Source organism: Temnothorax longispinosus, chromosome 7 (genome assembly GCF_030848805.1).
Source record: "Temnothorax longispinosus isolate EJ_2023e chromosome 7, Tlon_JGU_v1, whole genome shotgun sequence".
Classification (NCBI taxonomy): Eukaryota; Metazoa; Arthropoda; class Insecta; order Hymenoptera; family Formicidae; genus Temnothorax; species Temnothorax longispinosus.
The window spans coordinates 5475806-5494882 of NC_092364.1; the positions used below are offsets into that span (position 1 = coordinate 5475806).

A 19077-nucleotide genomic window follows, 5' to 3' on the forward strand; every position below is an offset into this window, starting at 1 on the left:
TTCTTTAACTGGACAAAGTTTTACTTCAGTCACTCGTTTTGCACGAGTGCATCGATAAAGTTTTCTTTTTCTACGAAATGCCGAGAATATGGGTGAGGGGAATTCGTTCGCTAAACTTGACGCGGGCAGCAGATGAAAAGATTAAAAGGTCCCTCTAATCCCCGAAGAGAGGATCATAGGGATACGTGCGCACGAGGAAATATCGCGCGAGTGGTCTTTAATAAAAGAGTAGGATCGCTCCTTCTAATAACGATACTACCCCGCAAACAGCCAACCGCCAGCGCGGTCTTAAATTATCGTCTTCACGTGCACGTGCAAAGTGTTTGTTAAACGACGCGTACGGCATGTCAATTTTCATCGCCACGAAAGTGGTATCCTTCGTATATTACTCCGATCTACGTTCCGCCGCTTGATCATACGCTACGCGTGCCGAGCCATTATACTTTGTCCAGACAGAATCGCTTCGTTACCTTCGAAAATGATTGTCTCTTTAATAAAGAGATTTAACGATAGAGATGTCAAAGAGTGCGGCGACTCAAATTTAATTTCTTATCGTTGATAACTTCGTCACGTTATGATTAACTGCAACTCTTTTAAATTGCATCTATAAGGTTTTTATTTTCATTATTTTTAAAAACCTATTGCTAAAAATTTAATAAAATGATATTTGGATTAAATATTATAAATATATTAAAAGTATAATGAATTGCAGAGAATTTATGAATAGATTATTAATGCTTATATGTCTTAAGTAAAATGCATAACTGACAATGAGTACATGCTCGACACTCAATAACAGATAAGCAATAAGAATTGCCGATATTATCGCGCGTTCTGAAATAGTTTTATCGATATCTAACCGAAAACTAACCGATGCATTACAGATTCATGTCAAGTTTTCCATTTGGAGCTTTCGGATAGTGAAGCTTTTAACTCACAGGTTCTTGACCCGCTGATTGGTTAATTAAAATCGTCGCGGCATCAAAGCAAACACATCGCCGTCAGTTACGTTAGCTCTTTTTTTTTCGCGATGATATTGCCCTACAACCGGCCGGTTTACTTTAAAATTGATACTGACGTTAACTGACGGCTTGTCGATTTCGGACTGCATCGCCCATCCTCCGCGCTGCCTCATTTCATAAGCGCCGATGACCTCTCCCCAATGCAGGTTGCATTCGATCCGCGCAACCTCGCTTCGCGATATATACCTTTTTTCTGCAACCGTGGCGAATGCGGCATCCGTGGATTTTCGTCGTGGTGAAATTTTTAATCCGCGTTCGCGCCCCGCGGTGTCGAATTTTGGTGCAGACAAATATTGATTCGTCATCGGCGCGTTGAAATAAAATGCCGAAAAAAGTTTTGTTGAACGACAAATTCTTGCGTAATCGTGGAAAAATCTTGTTTTACTGCAGTATTTTCGACAAGCGCCAGATAGATCGCTGGCGCGTTTATTACGTCTGTGCTTCGCGCGAAAAATTAAGAGTTAATTTTCCAGTTTAATTATCCCTACTCGGTATCGGAGACGGGAAAACAATTCAAAACAACACATTTTTAATTAATGCGCTTAAATAATTTGGAAATTTGAGAAGTCACTAGAGCCACATAAGAGTAGAAATTCGCTTGATTTAACTTTAACGAGCTTCTTTTCAACGTCTCTAATTTAATACGAACTTTACTTAATTCACTTTTCATGCAGTTAATTAACTGATAATACTGATAATAATAGCTGGGAAAAGTTTTCTAAAAAGAAAAGTGCAAATTGTTTGTCCCACGCTTCTTTAATCTTTAATAAAAAAAGAGAGTTTCCGCGAATAAAATTTAATTTTACATCAGCGACTTAATAACATCTATTAATGTTAAAAAGTACAGTTTTGTGAAAAAAATCAACATTTGGTTTTCGACTAAACATCTCTGATATTTTATTAAGCACTCGCGACAATGACTGGTCAAATAATTTTCACTCCGACTATACGTTGAATCAGATAACTCGTTCAACGAAACAGTCACGTTGTTTCAATACGTAACAGTCAACCAAACAATGTCCGCATTTGTACGACCGCACAGTGAACCGAATAGTGATGCCCGATTAAAATTCGTATGCCTAGCAATTAGCGTATATTTTTCCCGACAACGCCAACACAGTCCTTCTAATTGCGAGTAACACTGGACGGCCGCGCCGTAATAAATGCGAGGGCGCATGCAAGTACGGCTCTATCGATATAATCAAATTTACTAAATAAAACCACAACGCCAGCAACGCGATTTAAGCAGCTATTTCAAACGTCATTTTTCTTTTTTGTATGTTAATTTTTATATTTCCTGCAATTTTTATTCATTAATTATATATTTTGTTACATTTTGAAATATTCTTAATAAATGTAAGCATGTATAATAGATTCATTTGTATATATTCGTAAAATTTTATTTTTAGTTTTTGATGTATATTTGATCTTAATAAAACGTAATACATACATTTCAATTTTATTAAATATTATATTTTTAATATAACGTAACGTTTTCATAATTATATTTTTGTAAGGGGATGCTGGAGCCGTCTGTTTTACCGGCATTTTTTGTCGGCACGTAGCGTCGTATTAATTTGACAGAATTAAAAATCCTTCTCCAGAATTGCAGTACATACATTAATGATTCGGGGAAACTCTGATTTTATATAGAAAACGAGAAAAAATTACGGAAGTACAGATTTCCTTATCCTACTTTTATCCCAATATGGCGTCTCGAGTTGCGGCGAGCTGTCAGCTCGTCACAAGATGTATTTCATATAAGAGATATACCATTGGTACGAACGCGAAAACAAGTTCCCCCGAATTGCACAACAAGAAAAACATCTTTAAACCCTCCAAATCAAGATTTGGAAGCGTAATATAAAGTATAATGTCGACGTGCATCGTGCGTATGTGTGCGTGCAATGTAGCGTGCTATCCTTGTCTATATCTTTGTCTATATAAGGACAGATATAGTTCGCCGGTCTTCTTTACCGACGCCGATCGAGTTCGGCTACGGCTCCAGCATCCCCTTAATTATGTAAATATTCGGCATATCGTATAAGAGTTATTTTAATTTTAACATAGAAATAAATAATTCTTTTTGCGAGAGAATATGCGAGAAATTAAATTGTAATCTCTATTAAATATATATTCAGTAATAATAATTTAACAAGCTAGTTTGCAGAAACATTAAAAAAAATAATAATTCCAATTTTTAGTCAATGGCGATTAAAGTTTGTTATGTATGCACACAGTAGCCACAGTAATTTGCGAATACGCGCCGCATATATTGCTTGATATTTACAACAGCAAACAACGATAAATAAATGTGATCGTTTACAGTTTCCATGTTTTTCAGTCATGGTGCACATCAGCTTTATTTTATTCGCTTATGGGTTCAAACCAATATGTACTTTACCTACGTTTGAAAACAACTTTAATTGGTTGCTGCCTTCTCTCTCTCTCTTTTATCTTTTTTACAACAATTTAAATTATAAAAAAAAAGAAATACTGCTTCTTTAGACAAAAAACTTATTTTTATAACATTATATTCCATGAAAAATAAATACATTATTGCTATAAAAATATTTATTTTACGGCGGTATTGTCAATCAAGAAATATCTCATACAGTTGTCTGCGTTGCGAGATTATATATGTTTATATGATCTCGCTAAACCAACCAAATGCGCACCGACTCTCTGTACATACTTCCGTGTATATAATCATAAGTACTTGCTCCGTGAACCCTTATGTATCTCTAACGAGTCAATTTGTGTACATAGTAGGATTATACATTTCAAAAGCGTCTGCTATTTTATGTATCTCGTTTGTCTAATTTCTTTAAAAAGATGTTAATAAAATAAAAAGTCTTTGAAAAAAACTTCAAATTTTCTAACAAGATTTTCTATCAATATTGATATTTATCCAGAAAAGTAAATTAAATTAGAAAATTGCTTAATATAAATATTTATAATCATTATACAAATTTTAAGAAAGGTTTTAAGAAAATATTTTTGCTTTCTATATTTTTCGTGAAAAACTGATGACTGACTAAAAAATGATCTGTGTAATTATATGTGTAATTAAGAAAAAATTTTATTAGGTTGTGTCATTTTCGTGTATTATTATGAATTTACATTTATATTATTTATTTATATGTATATATATTTACAGAAATCAATCGATCACAATATAAAAAAGCTATAATTAAGTTATATGTATTCCGTGATCGCAATTCAAGAAAATATCTTAACGGTGACAGGTAAAAAATGCTTCCTGCGAATTTTTTGTCCCGATAGCGATCGCGTTTGAGAACTTATGGTTAAAGCGTTGTGCTCCTTCATGGAAATCACAGCTGTAATGAACACTGCTCGATGCACAAAGCGAGAGGGCTTTATGCTACGGAGAGGTTTGTGGCAATATACTCGTTGGAGCATTTAAAAGCTTTTTCTTCCGTTGTTGTAAAGATCGTACCTGCATCCGCTGATAAGATTATAAACTGAGCCTTTGAAATTACGATAGAGAACGAATAAAGTGCGTTTGAGGCGACCCTTTACAAGCAAGGTGAATCAAAGCAGCTCCGCAGTTTATTATATATGTCTTGAACGATTTAAGTTGCAAATAAGTCATTGCAGTACGAATAAAAGATGTTTACGGACTTGGCAAACTTAACTTTGCTACTTCATTGTAACATAAATCCTCTATTATAAAATTCGCAAACCTACACAAATCAAGTACTGAATAAAAGTAAATTTAAGTACCTGAAGCATAAACATCGATACAATGTATCTATTTTAAGCAATTGCGCAAGTAATAAAATTGTATTACTTACGAAAAAAAAAAAAAAATACGAAACCGTTTCTGATTCTCCACAATTGGTTTTTAAAATCAGCGAAATAGATTAGGATAAAAATTACATTTCCCGCGGGACGATGAGTGATGGCTAATTTTTCTCTTTCACGAATGAAATAGTCGTAACCGCGGAGAGCAGCATTTCTCTTTTTTGCCTCGCCGAACATTTTAAAGAGAGCGAGTTTTAACTGTGACATAAGCCTATTAGCTTAGCAAGATTTATCCTCTGCCGTTAGTACGCGCGCCCACGTGATTTTCACGCATTTTAGAACGGTTTTATAAAGGTTGTGAGCGTTCTTCCGAAGTTCATCCATTATAGCGCGCGTTTCGTTTAGGAATTACAACGATCCGAACTTCGCATGAAAGAAACTGCTTCAGCGTCTGCCGCATTTTATCCTATGTAGTTTCGCGTCCGATATCGCTATTTTATGAATATTCTCAAGAATTTCGCGAAATAAAGCTAGAATTATAAAATTACATTTTTCTTTAATTTATTAATTCTGTATAACAATGGTGAGATTTATTTGACTTCAGATTTTTCCACACTTTTAGATTCGCACGTAGAATTCCGAAACATTTTGATTATATTATCTCGAGACGTTGATGATATCAGAAAAAAACATCAAACGTCTCAAAGAATCTTGAAATGATCACAATTTACATAAAAATATTATTAAGATATAAAATAGGATATAAAAAATAAATCTAAAAATTTAGAGAATTTTATGATTCAAATAAATTACTTGACAGTGACTTGACCTGGTCGCTGCTTATAAAATATTAAACAATCATTTCTAAATAAAATTGTAACAGTTTAAGAATTTGTGCTTCATCTTTAATCTTCAAAAATTGAGAAATATTTCCAATAAAATTAAAAATTTGATTTTTTTGCTTCAGGAAAGAAAAAAGCATTCAGAAATCAGAAACATCATTTGCCTTTGTAAATTGAGTTAGTAACTAAAATTGCAATGTCTAACATATTGCTTTTGTTTTGCACGTAGTTTCACATATTCCTCTTGCGCGACATTATACATGCGCTATTACCATTCGAATATAGCGTGTGCACGCCAAGGCATGGAGTATTTCCAGCATTGCGTTAGAACAAAATTTTCCTCTTAATTTCGCGCATTTCTTGTTATTCTTATCTCTCTCTGAGCAAAATAGAACTAGAAACGAGATAGCATTAGAGAAGCGTTCTGTACTCCGAGATATATTTAGAAACGCTTACACAGAAAACACAAGTTGCCCGAATTACCCGCATAACATTCGCTAGATTGTTACGGCGTTCCTTATATTAACATTTATAATAATTCCAAGTTTTTATTTCAACGAGATTTTTATCGTATTGTTTTAATTGTATATGTTTTAATACCGTGTTAATTTCGCTAAAACAGATTCTTGTCAATAAGTTAATAAATTCCTTCATTCGAAAATACGAGCAACGGGAATAATTAAATGGTACTATTTGATTCCCCTTGAATGTTGTTAGATGTAAATGTGCGATCTCCGTTTTACTTTGTAAGTATTTAGCTTCACAAATGGAGACGCTTAATTCGTATTGTATTGTACCTACTTTGTAGCGCAACTTACGCGTTTCGCGTAATCGTGCCGTTTCAACGACGATTTAATTACCATTCTCTTTTTGATAGATGACAAGTCTATTACACTTCGCAGAATGGCTATTAATCCTGTTGATTAAAATCGAGTTATTGGATCTACGCTCTTTGGTGTTAACGATAATCGTGGATGTGCATTATTATCATGAAAACGAGGGATCGTAAAAACGATTAATCGATTCCTTTATGTACTTAAATAAAAGTAGCATAATTAACACTCTTACGTAATCTTTGTGGTTTTTTTTTATCAGAAAAGAAGCTATGTATTTTATCTTTCTATTATAACATAAATATCAAAGAGGAAACATTTTTATCTCAATTTAATTCATTAGGATTCCTAATGATTCAGAAGATATTTATTAAAATATAACAATGTATACGAATATGTCGCATAAAATTTAATAAATTTTGCATAATAACACCATATATTTTATAAATGATTGATGATACCACGCGATACGTGCAATATTTTGAACACGTGTAAATGCGTTTTTATCACAATTAAATCGCAATTATTTGAATAAATTGTTAAATATATTCAAAGGCTGTCCAACAATTTCTCCAATAGTTGCCCGTTTAGTTCATTAATTAATCATTTGATTTTATCAATTCTTAATAAAGAATAGAATAAACGTAGTAAATATTTTAGTTATATTAAAAAAAACTGAAGCAAAATGTAATAATACTCGAGTTTTCGATAATGATAATACACGATAATCAATAATTAAGGAAAATATAATTGTGCAAATAACATTTCATAATCGTCTCTGCAAAGGATGTTTATGTTGGACATTATTTTCAATAATTAGTAATACCATTATATTCCCTATTTAATAATATAGAATATAATTGAAATACATTTAAAATTTGAAAAAATAATATGTGTTACGTTCTATCAAAACTTTTAACGTGATTCTTTGTTTAAATTTATGCTTATTTTATTTTAAAAAATGTCTCTTAATGAAATGAAAAATATATCTCCCATAATGAAATAAGAAGTCAAGACGCTTTCTTAGTGCAAATATATTTCCTCGTAACGTCACGATCACACATGGTTTATTATGTTAGCTAACAGATAAGAAAGAAAAAAAAATAGATTTTTTTTATTTACGATTTTAAAGAATCGTCTAGAAAGAGTAAGCGCACTTGTCTGCGATTATTTCGTTCGTTCGTGAGAAAATTTCAAGACGTTATTCCGACCGACTATCTCCGGAGAAGGCCAAAGCATCTTATGCGGGTGCGTTACGTTCTTGAGCGTAATCGCCGATCTCGCAAGGTCAGTGTGCCAGAATAAGCCGGGTCCTTTTTTAAGGGCCGCGCGCGCGAATGTATCGTTTTCCGTGTTCGAGAGCCCGTGGCCCCTGGCTGTCCCAGCTGAAGTCACTTAATACGTTTCGAGGAGGGATTAGGTGTCGTGTTCCGTCGGTCTTAACCGTATAATGTAGACCGGCGCGGCGGAGCATCTGCTCCCGGACCGCGGGCCCTCGACTCTTCGGTCCCTCCGAGGGACTCGAGGTCTCGACTTCTCGAGACAGGAGAGGCCGCTGGGGAGACGACTATGGAGAGGAGATTGGAAACGCCGAGAGAGAATGAGCGAGAGAGGGAGGATTATTCTGCGCGGGCGCATAAACGGGTTGCGAATGTGTTTGCGAGTATCGGCTACGACGAAAATAGATACAGGAACGGCACAGTGGTGGGTTAATTCAATACGTATCGTTGTCGCTGGCGCGATTCAATTGTCAAGAAAATCAATTACAGAGTTTTCGAATATATAGGTATCCAGTAGGTACTTGGTATTAAAATGTCATATTCATGTATGACGAACGTACTGAATTAAACCTCAACACTGTCCAGATAATATAAACTAAAAAACGCCATATATGGGTTATTTGTTTAATTTAGGAAACGCGCCATAAGCACGTATTATAAATTTAACATAACAATAATCTAATAAATTTAAATAAATTCAAATTATATGATTAGATTTCATTCGGTGCAAATTTTGCAAACACTTGTATTACTTAATTAAACATTCAACTCATTAGTTGCGAATTTAAAAGATATCAGTGTTCAGTTAAATTAGAAGTCCCCATATGTAGATTAATTAATATTAATAATTTCTGTGATAATAGTGCTCGATTAATACTCGATTAGGAATTTAATTTCGTGTTAGTTAGTTAAATGTTGGAACTTTATCGACTAAACAAATGGCTGCACGTTTTTTATAAGAAATTTAATATGATTTTTCTTAAAATATACAGTCTTAATGTGAATTTTCTCAAGTTGTTCTCATTTTATTGAAAAATACAAGAATTCAAGAGCATGTCTGACTCGGTTTAATTTAAGTACCCGAACAAATATCACTTGTTTGAAAACCATGACTATTTCCGATACTTTTGCTCACAAAGAACTCGATTCTATCGTCGTCGACGGATAGTCTCAATAAGATTTGTTTGCGCTTTTGCGGCGGCTGCTTGTTTCGAATTTGAATTGGTCTCTTGCATATACGCGTATCACAGTATCGGGAGGTCGCAAACTCTTGCGCGCGACCTGCATTGCGGGTGGGTTGCCGGAGGATGCGGGACGTTGTTAGGAACAGTTGCCGCGCGGTGTGGATTGAGTTCTTGAAAACACTCTGCGGTATTGTCTTGTTGCGAGTACGCGGTTTGCGCACAAAGACTCGGCAGTTCGCGCGTCGCGTCGTTGCGCGAAGGGATGCACCTGAATTTGTTATCGTTGCGTGCAATTGTGAGAAACTCGTATGTTATTAACGCAACAGTTGGAATAGCGGGCGGGTTGCTTTCAGAAGCGCATTACAACATCTGTCTGTAACTACGCGAAAGAATAAAAACTATAGGGAAGAGAGAAGGCGGACAAAAAGTAAGGGAAACCGGGCAACATGCAAACTAGACGGAACTGCACGAAATAATTTTCAGGAATGCAGCTGCGCGCACTTCTGACGCATTTCGGCGTAATTATATTGCGAGCCGAGAGATTAATTTACTTAGCCGGAAGAATATATATATTACCCAAATATAGCCTAAAAGAGTCGAATACATATATTTTCCTACCTTTATTTGCTTTTGTAAAAGATAAATGTAATTTTGCACACTTTTAACGAAGAAAGTGATTTAAACTTTTGCTCAAACATTGCAAATTTGTTATACGTGAAATATTGTTCTAAATAAATAATCGCATTCTATTTTTAATTAATTACGCTTAAATTATTACAGGATAATTTATCAATTAAATAATTTCTATTAAAATTTTCGATTACTTAAAAAAAGCCCATATTACAATTGATTCCTTTATATTTAAATTATTTATTTGCTGACAATTTTTGTATGGTTTTTTTGCAATCGATAACTATCCGAAATATAAAAATTTACGTTTCTTATTTCGTGTGATATTACAGTATACGGACTACGGAGGCAATATTGCGTCCAATTTTGCTGCTCACGTTACAACCGCACTACATCACAAAGACAGTTATGTTCGCACATTTCTTTTTTCGGTACGGCCGGCCGTCAGAGCGGTTTCGAACTTAAACGAGCCGCGGCTGACCTCACATCCGGTTCTCTTGGGGCGTGAATAGAATCAAATGGAACGGAGGGTTACTAAATGACAATGGTCAACTCGTACGCGCCGGTTCTTATTTCCGGTACATGCGGACATTGTTCGTCGCATCCTGCGCAGTGTACGACAACTAAATGCGTGTTCCTCGTTATACTTTATCGCACAGTTCAATTGCCTTAAGCAATGACGCTTTCTTAGAGTAGATATTTAATCGAGATACGATTTGTATCTCCAAAACATTAATTTTTATTAAGTTTTTAATCTTTTAACTCACATTTACTTCATAACGCACATTTACATTTCAATCAAATTTCGAAAAGAATGAAATAATAGATAAAAAATATTAACATTTGCTCTTTAGAATTGTTTACGTTGTAAACGTAATATCTCTTATAATAAATATTAAATGTGTATCTTTTATATATCATGTATTCTGAAAAACGAGTATCTCAAACATTGCCAACTTTATTTTATATTCAACTCTTTTCGGACTTCAATTGAGATGTAACTGGGTTATGAGGCAAAGAAGTTTATAAAATTATTCTTGATAAGAAATTTAATTCAGGCGTTATGGTAAATGTTGAATTAGTATTCATATTGCTCAATTTGTACTGTTTTACATGCGGCATCTTTATCTTTAGAATTATGGTGTTTTCTCTTCCCTTTCGGAGTATTATCATAATACCAAAATTGTAAGCGTTTCGTGCAATGCGGATTTTATACGAACGATAATACTATAATAGCCTCCTTGTAATTGAATATAAAGCGCAAGATTAAGATAGTCGCATTTCGAAAAAATATATGAGATCATATTAGATTCCACGAGAGCTTTACGCTATTTATATCGTGTTATGTGTAGCAGTATTAAAATAAAATTCATGTAATCGTGATATGAGAAATTTCGATAAAATACAATCAACGCGGTTGATATTATTATCAATTTTAAATTAATTAAATTAAAATATTATTTTTCGAATAACGAGTTATGAAATAATTAAGTTGCAAATATGATATTGCCGTATTACATAATATAAATATGCTGCAGTTTAATTCGTCAAAACTTTTCAACGTTCGTATGCTCCTAAAATTAAAATAAAGCTACAAAAGAGCTACGAGTAAATTTTATTTTTAAAAATTTATCAATTAATATTTTTATTTCCCTAACATCTCTCTTCGCATATTTTAAAAGAGAAGCAATAAATGCGTGTCTATTGCAAAGCACTCGATGTACTTCACAACTAGCTATGTTAGGAAGCAATTAAATGCACGTTACGGTCGTATACATGTAGGGAGTGTTCGATCGAAAATAAAATTAAGGTTAATTTACTGCGTTGCTTCCAATATACGTAACACGGGTCATGAGCTTTTGTGCGAGGCACGTTAATGACGTTATATGAGGGCTTTCTCACGTTGCGGCCGATGCGCGTGTAATTGCACGCGAATATATAAATGCCGTCATATAGCGTCACGGGAGGCGCGCCTAAATTGTTCACGCGTAATGAATTTACGGCTCGGCTATTCAGATATTCCAAATGCAATGATTGAAAATGCACACAAAATCCCTGGGAAATGCTTAAACGCGGGCATTAGCCCATCACGGCCTCATTATCGCCTATGTTAATTCGTCTGTTTCGATAAATTCGTAGATGCGTTTTTCTCACGCGCGCAAAATATGCTGCAAACAAACGTAATATCTTACCGTCTGCCTCATTAACCTGTATTGTTATATTATTAATCAAAAGATTTATGCAGATACTATCCAGATATTAGACTTTCCTCGTAATGTTAACAAATATTAATTTAAATAGTAATTAAAAATATAATAATTAATTCTATTATATAGAATCTATATATATAAAATAGAATGTCTGTATGTATGTATGTATGTATGTATGTGTGTATGTTCTTTATACACTCTTAAACTATTCGACCAAATTTTTACCAAAAGTATATAAAATAGGGGTAGAATTTTCCGGGGAGAGTTATAGAGTGTATAGTTTTTCGTTACTGATCTTTTTGAGAACCGGTATCCGAAATTTTTCCAATTTTTCGGGAAATAATTGACCGAATCTTAAAAAATTGTATACAAAATAGGGGTAGAAACCATAAACTGTATAGTTTTTCGTTACCGATCTTTTTGGGAATTGGTATCCAAACTGATAAAGGAATTTTTTCGATTAAGGATATTAAAACACAAATGAAGTCGTTTGAAGAAAAACGACTCTCGGGCGAAACCCGGGTAACCAGCTAGTATTATATATTTTTAAACGTAATATGTTCGTACGTAACTTATTGTGAGTAATATTTCTAGAATTCAAAAAAAGAACAACAATTTTTAAATTAAATAATATCCTAACATCATTAATTTTTGATTTTATTAAATTCTATGTCTTATTCGTTCATCAAAACTCCCCAGTGTTTTATTTCTCAAGCGTAGTTTTTACGTTGAGACCTATCGCGTTTTGTCCCCCCGACTAACAATTTTCTCTCTGTGCTTTACTTTCCAGTTGGCATCAACACTGATGCTCTAGTAGAGGTACCTGGCGTACTGAGAGTGAGAGCGCGAGAGGATAGAGAGTGGGAGAGCAGTACAAACAGAGCAGGATGTGGCACGCACGAGTCGTCGTCTTCCTACTGGCAATCGCTTCCGTCATCTACGCCAAGGTGGCCGTGTTGCCGCACGATGTCTACCCCGGTTACGAGGTGACGCAATTCCGGCGCGACGCGAGTCGCGCCTCCAATTTCCGTCTTCTGGAGACCGGTTTCTCCAAGTACTTCACCGTGCTGGGCAACGGCCTGGTGATGACGACGTCGGATTTGACGCCGCTGGTGGATCGTCCCGTGAACCTGATCGTTCTGGAGGAACTGGCCAACGGTACGCAGACCCACGACCTTCACCTGTACGTCATCAATCGCCGGAACATGCTGACCTTCTCGCACGACCGTCTGGGCGAGGGTGAGGTACCGGAGAACTCGCCGGTCGGCACGCGAATAGACGGCTTTCCGGTTTTGCGGGCACGCGGCAGCTTTCCGGTTCACTACAAGATTCTACCGGACGACAACGGGGAACGTCCCTTCGCTCTGCGAGAGAGCGAGTCCAGCGACACCGGCTTCAATCTCACCCTGAAGAGCCAGATGCAGGGCGTCAGGGTGGTCACCGCGAGGCCCCTGGATCGCGAGATCCGCGGGATCTACACCGTCGTGATACACGCGTCGGACGGTAACTTCCTCAGCACCTCGAAGATCAGCGGCATCGTTCACGTGCTCGATCAGAACGATAACAGCCCCATTTTCGAACGGGAGTTGTACGTTTTCGAGATCAGACCGACCAATTTGGATACCTTGCGTAAAAATAACGTTGCGCAACCCGGCTGGAAGAGGTTCTCCACCGTGGGTAAGGTCACGGCCAAGGACGCGGACGGGGACAAGGTCGCGTATAAGTTGGTCACGCCTAGCAGCCTGCTGATCGTCGTGCCGCAAACCGGCGAGTTGTTACTCGCCGGCGAGCCGGAAGTCAGCTCGGAGCAGGACGGCGAGTGCGAGCTGGTCGTCGAGGCGCACGACTTACGCACGCCGAGCCGCAGCACGGAGAAACCGGCCAAGGTTATCGTGCGGTTCCTCACCTCGGAACCGGACGATCCACCGGAAGTGCATCGTATACAGAAGAGGAGGGTCACTAGGGCGGTGCGACCGACGAAGAAGGTCGATTTCACCGAGGCGGACGGAAATGTCGAGGGCAAGATCGCGTTTTATTTGGAGAAGGAAAACGAAAAGGAGACCTATAAGATAAGAGATGAGAACAAGTGGGTCACCGTGGGCGCCAACGGCTCCGTGATGGTCAAACAGAAGTGGGACTACGAGGAATTGGGCCCGGAAAAGACTATCGACTTCTGGGTTACCATTACGAACACAGGTACAGGTACTATCACAAAAAACTTTTCATATTCTACATATAAATCCTCTCCGATCACTTGGTGATTGATTTCTAGCGAAAAAATGTTTCGGCATAATTTTTAATTAATTTAATTTTATCGCTATATGTAGAAGATACCATTTTTGTTGGAGAATATTTATTTGCATAATTTCGTTTTTTATTGCATTTTATGATATAATTTATGGTATTGTTTAATTAATTTCGGTATTCTTCGCATGTGAAGAGCCGTGCGTACGATATCCACCCGGTGTCCCGTGCCCATTTTACGACGGTAAAATTTTATTTTTGATAAGTATTGCCTGAAATAGTCTCAACTGGCACATTTCATGGCCCGTTTTCACGTACATATATTCACGCTTTTCTTTAATTCATACTGTTATCTTTGGGGCTTTGTAAAAGGTGCGGTATCATTCGATTCATATAGGTGATTTCGGACGTGGATAAGAACATTGGTATCAAATATATTTTGCAGAGATTACAATATACGGCAGCAAATATTTAAAAATATGTTTTTTACTTACTTGTTTCTAATATCCAAATTTTGTTGTCAAGTTTTAATTATTTGGAGAATAATGCTGTACATAATTATAATATAAAAATAATTCTAGGGACATTCATGTGTTTTTCTTCACGTACGTATTATAAATCAATATTATGTAATTGTAATTTAATATATAAAATATTTATTGCCGTATATGTCTGTCGTATCTCGGAAAATATATTTCCCGCAAGCATATATTTCTAATAATAATTATAACTCTTCTCTGTTCTCGCATCATATCGGCTTTCAAAGGATTTCAATGTAAGTAACAATTTTTATCGCCCACTTGTATTAAATATCAAACAAATAAATCAAACATTACTACATATCATATTGCTTTCATATTGCATTTTTGTCTCTCAAAAGACCTTTCTGTAGAAGCGCATTCTTATTGCTCACGCTTCGAGTAGCATTTTAGATATGGCAAAACGAATTTTTGTTTATTAATCAACGCTGCTGTAAACGCTATTTCAGTACGAAAAAAACAGAGAATATGTACATTTGCACAAAAAGGAATATTGAAAGAAAAATATTGTTGAATTCTAATTGAATCTCTCTCATTTTGAAAGAAAATAACTATATACCAGGAGCATGAAAGAATACAGCATTTGTGCAATTAAATTTCTTCATATAACGATATATCTTTTTGTATAATCTAATTTAGTATCTCTCACGTGAAACGCAATAAAAAAATAATATATCATTCACTTTCATTGTGCGATGAAATACAGATTCATTTCGAGGTCATTAACCTTCGGAATGTTCTATTAAAAAACAGTATTTGAATAGCGTTGCAATAGCGATTAATATTTCGCGACACGCAAGTGGCGTACACCAGCAATGCCGCTCTACATTGTTAATGTGTTCCGCGTGGCGCTGTTATTACGTATACGCGATAATCGATGTGACGTTATAGATACCGACAATCAGCGCGTCATCATCAACATGAAGGATGTGAATGACGAGCCTCCGTATTTCATTAATCGGCCACTACCGATGCAAACGGTCGTTCAGCTGAACGCACCGCCGAACACTCACGTGTTCACCCTTCAAGCCAGGGATCCTGACACCGACCACAACATCCATTACTTCATCGTGCGAGATCGAAGTACGTAATATCACGATTAATTGAGATTCGATATTTCAAGCATCATCGCTTACGTCCCGCGTATAATATGTAATATAATAAAGAACGAAATTAATGAAACGCGTATGGAATACTTAAACTGTCTAGGAACTCGAAGATTTTATCCAAATATATATATTTAAATAATCCATTTAAACAATAATAATGTGATAGTTACGCGAATTGTTTTTGTATATATTTAAAAACCTGGAAAGAAGAGAAGTGTGTAATTTTCAATATCCACATGGTATTGTATATTAATAAAAAATTCAATAAATCTCTGCTTTAACGAGTAACTGATACTTTTACGAAAGAAAAGTTTAATGTAAATATATAAAATATTAAAAACGTTTTTATATAAAATATCTTTTCTTTCCGATTTCATATCCATGTTCGTATTTAATGCCGTTTGCGTTACAGATGTACATGTATTAATTATTAATTTTATACTTATAAATGCAACATATTATTATAGAGCTCGTTTGCGATGATAATACAGTTTAATCAATTAACCTTTTACAAAAATATTTACATATCGCAAAAAAATAATTGATAGAAGAAATTAATTATTTATCGGTAGGAAAATGTATGAGAGCTCGCTCTTGACAAATGCTACATTACTACCAATTAGAAAGACTAATTGTCTCGTTTGTATAAGTAAAACATCAATCGAGAATTCAGCACTAAATTTTTCATTAAACGGGAGAATACTCTGTCAATTTAACAGTCAAAGTTCCATTAATTATAAGATAAATATATATGTTAAATTTAACAAACGCCACATAGAAACACGTTGAACGATATCACAGGCGTACGGCCTAATTATTAATCTATATGCATCGCATCGGCGTAAAATCATGCATTATTCTCATCGAAAATGCATCTGATGATTGCAACGGCGACCTAGTATCTGCAATTTACAGGATTATATAGTAATGACGCCATTACGCCGAATGCTTTCCCACAATAATCGCGCTTCGATATAATATCATAAACAATTCTTTTTTATTTCGCGGCATAATGTATGAAATATAAATTCATTCCGCGTTATTAATGCGATGCGCCTGGTGTATTAAATTCGCAAATAACTAATAATAATAACTTTAATATATAATTAAATTTACAATTAAAATTTATTTTGTTTTTGATTCTCGGTGATTTCCAACTTTTGTGAAACTTTTAAACATACGATTTAGTTACTGCATATTTTAATCGAAATTTAATTCTGATTTTAATTCTGATCTTAAGTAGTAAACAAAAATTAGAGAAATTGCAGTATAATTACCATGTAATTAACACTGGTAATCTATTGCGAGATTTTCGTTGGTAAAACCAACAGAGAGATAACGTATCTTACTAACTCCTTTAATTAATTAATTAACTTAATTACTATGTACGCAGCTGGCGGTCGCTTTGAGGTTGACGAGAGATCAGGCGTAGTGCGTACTCGAGGTACCGACCTCTTCCAGTTGGATATGGAGTACGTCCTTTACGTGAAAGCCGAGGATCAGAACGGCCGTATCGACGAGAGGCGTTTCCAGTCGACTCCTGAGGAGAGACTATCGATCGTCGGTGGAAAACGCGCACCGCAGTTCTATATGACGGCGTACGAGGCCGAGATACCGGAAAACCAGAAGAAAGACTCCGAGTTAGTTCGCAAGTTCTATTCCAACCAGCCAATTAACCCTTTCAGTTTGTATTTTATTAAAAGAGCGGCCTGAACTTTTTTTCCGTGGCGGTTCTGCACAAGTATAAATAATTTTAGCAACTTTTGGTTAGATAAGTTTTAAAGTCTGGAATATTGTTAAGCCTAAAAAATAGTTTTTCCTTAATTATGTTGCTTCTAATGTAAATTGTTGTCTGTCGTAAATTATATAGCTGTCTTTCGTGGTAGCTCTTTCTGTTCATAAAAATATATTTAAAAATATTATAAGAAATATATAAAAATGTAAAAGATCTTTAATAATTTTTTTTTTAATTGGCCATACATTTACAAAAGCCATTTATAGCAGGTTTGTTTTTCCATGTTCAGCTTGTTAACATTCTTTTATTTGCTCTCAACGGCATTATTTGTTTAAGACTGCTTACATTTGAATATCGTAATTGTTTGACTTTGGTTCATTTTACTGTCAGAACTGTTTGTCTTCGAGGGTTAGTTGACTTTTCGAAGTTCAATCTAAATTCGACCAAGTTGCCCGTTCGCGTGACAAATAATCGAGATTTCTCCAAAATGTACTCCTACACCGTATAGTATACATATATACCTTTGCTTATTCCTGAGCTGTCAAGTCCACGGGATGTTCATGCGAGTGTCAAACTTTTCAGCATAATATCGGTGAAAGCCAAGTCGTTCGCCGATCGGGAGATACGCTACACGCTGAAGGCGCAAGGTCAAGGAGCCGCGGGTACGTTCAACATCGGTCCGACTTCCGGAATTGTGAAACTCGCGAAAGAACTGGATTTCGAGGATCTGCGGCAGCCCCATATCTATTCTCTGATAGTGACGGCCACGGAGGACTCTGGCGGCTTCTCGACATCGGTCGAGGTAACTAGAATTTATGTTTCCCGAACTTTGTTGCTTCCGCGAGGAATAATAATTCCTTCCCTCGCGGAAAATGTAGCACACGCTAAAATCTGCGCACGAGCGCGTATCTTCTTCTTACTTGTTGAACATTTATTCGGAACAAAATGTTTTAATTTTTTACTTAATTTCTAGCTAACGATTCGGGTGTCGGACGTGAACGATAATGCCCCCAAATTCGAGCTACCGGATTACCAAGCTCACAACGTTGACGAGGATATCCCGTTGGGCACGAATATACTGAAAGTCAAGGCAACTGACGCTGACTCAGGCGCAAACGCGGAAATAGAGTATTTAGTGTCCGATGATCACTTCAGCGTGGATTCCAATGGTATTATTGTCAATAATAAGCAGCTCGATGCAGACAACAATAATGCCTACTACGAATTCATCGTTACTGCTAAAGATAAGGGTAAGTCACTTATTGTCAGAAAAAAAGAATAACGAATTATATACTTGGATTATAGCACACAATGTGGCTCGAATTATCGAAGAATATTTTTTTTTGCGTTAATAAAATCATCTCAATGCTATTTTTCCATCGCGATTAATCGAATCGTCCGATGGGTGATCGCTAAAGTTCCTCAATGCCTGCTTTTAAGAAATTCAAATGTCGCAAAGTCGATGCTTACTCAGTGATTTGGTCACGTAGAGAGCAGAAATCGGCCGCTTTTAACGTTCTGTCAGCAAGCCGAGGATCAGCCCGAGCGGCTAAATCTCACGGATTTGGTTTTCAAACGAGCCCCGAATCCCCGTCTCGCGTCGCACGGAATAAAGCTCGCATCCGTAGATGCGAATTTGCGTTATTTGCACGTATACGGCGCGCGAATGCGGGATGGTTTT

At 36.0% G+C, this 19077-nt stretch overlaps 1 protein-coding gene across 6 annotated transcripts in view; it reads left to right on the forward strand.

The window, feature by feature from the left end:
• Positions 1 to 19077, forward strand: part of LOC139816880 (neural-cadherin) — a 202599-nt gene that overhangs the window by 26902 nt on the left and 156620 nt on the right. For 3 of the 6 annotated variants that reach the window (XM_071784688.1, XM_071784683.1, XM_071784682.1), the window contains exons 2-7: positions 12560 to 13971; positions 14210 to 14257; positions 15444 to 15635; positions 17055 to 17301; positions 17979 to 18198; positions 18370 to 18646. In XM_071784688.1, coding sequence (XP_071640789.1) covers positions 12657 to 13971; positions 14210 to 14257; positions 15444 to 15635; positions 17055 to 17301; positions 17979 to 18198; positions 18370 to 18646 — 2299 coding nt within the window. In that variant the 5' untranslated portion in view covers positions 12560 to 12656. The remainder of the gene's footprint in view (positions 1 to 12559; positions 13972 to 14209; positions 14258 to 15443; positions 15636 to 17054; positions 17302 to 17978; positions 18199 to 18369; positions 18647 to 19077) is intronic. The other 3 variants (XM_071784684.1, XM_071784685.1, XM_071784686.1) reach the window with 3 other exon arrangements.